Source organism: Neltuma alba, unplaced genomic scaffold (assembly GCF_004799145.2).
Source record: "Neltuma alba isolate B1F8T4 unplaced genomic scaffold, ASM479914v2 tig00001633_pilon, whole genome shotgun sequence".
NCBI lineage: Eukaryota > Viridiplantae > Streptophyta > Magnoliopsida > Fabales > Fabaceae > Neltuma > Neltuma alba.
Window position 1 is genome coordinate 571,774 of NW_021632543.1, and position 5,830 is coordinate 577,603.

The 5,830-nt window shown below is 34.0% G+C and overlaps 1 protein-coding gene across 1 annotated transcript; it reads right to left on the minus strand.

The window, feature by feature from the left end:
- Nucleotides 1-4,276: 4,276 nt before the first annotated feature.
- LOC114760158 (putative UPF0481 protein At3g02645) lies at nt 4,277-4,810 on the minus strand. Its single transcript, XM_028949426.1, has one exon. The coding sequence runs from the start codon at nt 4,808-4,810 to the stop codon at nt 4,277-4,279; it is 534 nt and encodes a 177-aa protein (XP_028805259.1).
- Between the last annotated feature and the right edge of the window lie 1,020 nt (nt 4,811-5,830).

Below are 5,830 nucleotides of genomic sequence, written 5' to 3' on the forward strand. Positions count from 1 at the left end.
TCATCTTCTCTAAAAATATTTTTACTCTTATATTTTATGAATATATATGTGGTGACAATTAATTAATTAATTGTATTAAACATCAGGGGTTATTATACATGTAAGTATGTTATTACAAAAAGTAGTTGTGAAAAAATGTTATGGGATTTCATGTTTAAGATCTTTAAAGAAAATTAATATTTTTCTATTAGCAAAAAAAAATTCATTTTTCTATAAACATATTTAATATTATGTTTTATAAATATATATACACATATTAATTATGTATTAATTATATTATCTTATATATTATTAATTATGTTAGTAAAAAAATTTCATTAACAATTTTATTTCTTCAAATCAAAATATATCATAAAATCTATCCCTTATATAATTATCATATTAACTTATAGCCTTTTTGGTAATTTTCACATGTAAAAAGTACTTCTGGTAATAACTATCCAAACACTCTCACTTCTCATAATTACTTTTTCTCAGAATCTATTCTCCAGAATCACTTTTCTAAACCACGATTTGGTTTCATCCAAACACACCCTGAGACTTCCTATCTTCCCCGAATTTGGTGTGCACATTAGAAAAAAAATCAGAAGTAAAGCAAATAATTGACTAATAACTAAAGATATAGAATAAATAAATTTTTTTTATAATCTCTTCAAATCATTTGATTTTGTTATATAAAATAATTATATTTTATAATAGCTAATTTTGATTTAGATAATATAATCTAAAAATATGGATTGGAGTGAAATCCAACCTGAAAAATATAAATGTTACACTTTGAAAGATATAAAATTTTTAATATAAATACTAATATAGATATATAAAAATTATTTTATCATATTAATAATTGACATTACTATAATAATTGAAACGATACTTTGTAAGGCGTTCAACGGCTGTACAGCGACATGTTGAGTCTCACTAAAAGCCTCTTTCAAGAGCAACAATATAGGTCACCACTGAAAGCTCTTTTTGGCAGCAATATTAGGTCACTACCGAAAGGACCTTTCAACGCTACATGGTTAGTCATTGTTGAAAGTATACTTTGAGCAGTGATATTAAAAGTCGCTACTGAAAGTCTCACTTTCAAAAATTGATATTTAGCGGCAACTCTGAAAATTCACACTTTTAGTGGTGACTCTTAATGTCGACCCTGAAAGTCATACTTTCAGTGAAGATCATTTGTGTCATTGCTGAAAGTCGTTAAAAGTCTCTCTTTTTTGTAGTGTTAGTAATTGCATGTACAATTTGACATTTTTTAAATATAAACTCATGTACAATGCAAGTTGATTAAACCTTCTTTTGTTCAATGTCAAGCATACTAGCAAGGTCCCAAAGAAAAAACAACAAAATACATGTAAAACAAGGTTTGGATCCATGCATACAAGAGTATGCAAATGTGTTATCAACATCTACGCTTTTCTAAGAGATTGAATTTTATTGATCATTCACTTTGTCAGTCTGATTACAAATCAAAAATGAATCTTCAAATTCATTAAAACGTGGAGGAGCCCAAACTCGTAAAGGTAACGTTCTTTTTGGGTCACCATAATGTGTTCTGGTATGACTGTTATTTGATACGGAGAACCTAGCTATCCGTGGTTTTTATTGGTGTAAAGGTAACATATTCTAATTCAATTTATATATTGTGAAGGTAAAACTATGGTTGATCTAGAGCTAACTTGGGGTCCGCATTTGGTGCTCATCACTTGATGAGCAATGTAGATCTGGACGGTTCAAATTTAAATAGAAAAAATTATTTTTTTAAAACATGATAGTTGAGAGATTATTTTTATTTTTTATCCTATACCTATTAAAATAATTATTTTTAAAAAATAAAAATAAAATTAAAATTAAATGTAGACCGTCCAGATCATTTCTGAAGTGTCCAAATCCGATGAGCACCGAGTGCTCATCAGTTTTAACAAGCTCCCAATGCAAATCCGCTAACTTGATCTTCTCATGCAGGTTGCTTTCGTTCCAGAGCCTTTGTTAAAACATCTGCCTGTTCAGCTGAATCGACGTGTTCCAACACAATCAGACCCTATCGCCCTTTTCCCTTAAAAAATGGCAACTGATTTATATATGGTTTATCATATTCTCTCGTGCAACATAGCTAAATTGAGAAAATTAGAAAAATTAATTAAGTTAGTTATTATTAACAAATGTTTGGTGACTTCTCTGTACTATTCTACTTAATTACATTAAAACTAATTCTTAGAGGAAACACCTTACAACTAATAAAGATATTTTTGAGAAAAAAATTATAAATTTCAGAAACAAAGTAGATTGAAATCTTATATTTAAAATTAGATTTAATTCTTAACCAACTCTTATATTAAGGATTGGAGATAGCATAAGATTTTAATTTTATGGAGCACATTAATATGAACTTGAAGATAATATTATTCCATATATATTTGTGTATGGAACTTACCGAAGTCCAAGTTGATAGACCCAACAAAAATAAAAAATTAATTAATAACAAAATCTATCCTATGCAGGTAAAATAGCTGGTAGGTCAAAAAAGTTAGTAAATTATATTGTCGATAAGGTTAATACAAACCTGGAAGTTGTGAATGAATCCCATGACAATTGAATGAACTCACCATATGTATGTGTGCGCCAAAAAAAAAATGCAGAACTTGTTTTTGGCCAAAAAGCACAGTGCATTTTATTAATTCTGCACCAAACAAAAATATTAATATAACCACCACCAATAGCCAAGGCCAATAAAGGGGGGAAAAACACACAACCTCACCATCCTACACAGTGCAATCAAAGTAGGAAGAAAACTACTCATATAAACTTATATACGATCAGTTCTAAAATTCCCAAGCAAACAAACTGTATTAGAACAGCAGAAGCATAACACATATCAGAAAAACATACAGCAACGTTTCAGAACACTACAAAAAAATTGACTTTCAGCGGCGACAAAAGTCGCCGCCGAAAGTTTTTTGCGGCGACAAGTCGCCGCTGAAAAGTCGTTGCCGTAGCAGCCGTGGCTGAAAACTTTCAGTGGCGACTAAAAAGGTCTCCGTTAAAAGATACTTTCAGCGGCGACTTTTAGAAGTTTCAGCAGCGATAAATGTCGCCGCCGAAAACACTTTCGGCGGCGACATTTGTCGCCGCAGAAAAGCCTTTCGGCGGCGACAAAAAAGTCGCCGCAGAAAACACTTTCGGCGGCAACACTTTTGTCGCCGCCGAAAGTGTTTTCTGCGGCGACTTTTTTGTCGCTGCTGAAAGTAATGCCTAAGAAGAATTGGCTTTACCAATGCCACGTCATCACCGCCGGTGCCACATCATCGTCTCCGGCCGCCACGTCAGCACCGTCGACCTCCACGTCATCGCCATCGGCGGCCACGTCATCACCGCCGACCGCCACATCATCACTAGCCACCTCCACGTCATTGCCACGTCACTCCTCCTCGCCACGTCATCGTCTAAATATTTTCACCTTAAATGTGTCTTCTTCCAGGTTCGAACTCGTGACCGCCTCCCTTCGTGTCCAACCTTCTTGCCGCTGAGCCAGATTGAATTTGTTTATTACTATTGTAAAATAAAATATATATTATTATATTATACTTTCAGCGGCGACAAAAAAAGTCGCCGCTGAAGGTCCACTTTCGGCGGCGACAAAAAAAGTCGCCGCTGAAGGTCCATTTTCGGCAATTTGTTTATTAATATTGTAAAATAAAATATATATTATTATATTATACTTCAGCGGCGACAAAAAAAGTCGCCGCTGAAAGTCCACTTTTGGCGGCGACAAAAAAAGTCGCCGCTGAAGGTCCATTTTCAGCAATTTGTTTATTAATATTGTAAAATAAAATATATATTATTATATTATACTTTCAGCGGCGACAAAAAAAGTCGCCGCTGAAAGTCCATTTTCGGCAATTTGTTTATTAATATTGTAAAATAAAATATATATTATTATATTATACTTTCAGCGGCGACAAAAAAAGTCGCCGCTGAAAGTCTTGGTTTCAGCGGTGACTTTTTTTGTCGCCGCCGAAAGTCGTTGCCTAAAGTCTATTTTTTTGTAGTGGAACAAAATTTCATTAAATTAAAACTTCAACTAAATCAAACTTTAGCCGATGCCACTTCTATTTTCATCTCTACTAGCTGACGACACATGTATCACTCCCTTCATCCTGGATAAAAATTGTCGTTATGTTTACAAACTAACAATAACCACAAGAGTATTATAAACACACACAACAAATATAATAATTAAGAGTTGGTAGCCATTCATACATGAGCTTTTGACCTATTTCTCTATGGTTTGAATGAAAGTGAGCAAGAGCAGCAAAGTTGCAGCAATCACAGATGCAATTTTCCAAGGAGTGCTCCAATATTCACGCACAAAGATTGCATTATACTTGTGATAGGGGTTATCACAAAACTTGTCTATTTCTTCATATAGAGAGATATAATCAGTGTTGGTGTTTGTTACCATAACATTCTTGCAGAGCTTATTCACCATGGAAGCAACTTCATTACTGTCACCCAACAAGTTCATCACAATCTTCTTTTCAACAAGAATTTCAACATCTTTTTCAGTGTCAATAAGATCATCCAAGAGGCATACGTAATCAGTTATATAACCAGATAAAGGATGGCGACACTGCTCAAATGCAACCACATTTCTGAGCATAGTCTCAGTCCAATCACTTACCATAATTCCTGGTATGTTCAACATTTTTCCCTCTGAATATTGCATCCTAGTGACACTACTTTCTTGATCAGCTTCAAGTTTCATCCCTGCCTCGTGTAGTTGACTTACACTGCGTGAACGCTTCATTGGTGTGTGAGGTTCTCTTCGTGTTGGATCACTTGGTAAGTAAAAGGTCCTTAACAAATCGCAAAGGTGTTGGACTTTATGAATACTATCAAGATTGAAGCTAATCATGAATACTACCAATTTTGGCGCTAAGGTGGCACCATATGGCGCAAACTTGGCACCGCGTTTATAGCGATTAGTTAGTAGCATTTCTTTGGATTAAATTGCTACAAAGTTGATGTCATCTTCGTAGGAGTTATTTGCTGAAAACCACCATAGAAGTTAAATCATCCATAAATGGTTCTAAGTAAACCGCTATAATTGTGGAGCTTTCTGTGTAATTTTATAGCGATTGTTCTCTAAACCACAACAAAGTTTTGTGTCATTCGATGTATATTAGCATTCCTTACTATTTGAAACTAGTTGATATCATCGAATTAAATTACCAAGGACTTTTCACTAGCACTCTCTTCGAGTATTGCTGGGCAAATATAACAACTTCACAGGGACTCATTACTGAGAAATTAGGCATCACGACTGTGAAATTTCTCCAGGCTCATTCATATGGATAAATCTGAAGAACATGGGCCATGCATTCTTGCCTCTAAGACACATCAAGTTTATTATATCAAGAACGAGAAACATAAAAACTGGAATATGGTGCTCTACCTGAAGCCGCAAGATTTTTATGACATGGGTGACGATAGTGATGACTTCACTTACAATAGTGAAGCCTTCCAACTGACGAATTTCAAAAACTTCTTTTTTGAAAGAGATGATAATTTAGCAATTGTTAAGTACGTCTTTTTTTCATTTTTGTTAAATTAATTACCAGCTATATATTTTTATTTCAGATATGTCACTACAAAAAATCAGCTGATTAGCGACAGAATTTGCGACGGAAACAAATTCCGTGGCTAATTACCGACGGAATTTGCGACAGAAACAAATTCCGTTGCTAATTTCTGACGAAATTGTGACGAAAATTCCATCGCTAATTTTTTTGACGGATTAGCGACAAAATTTTTCTGTCGCTAAAAT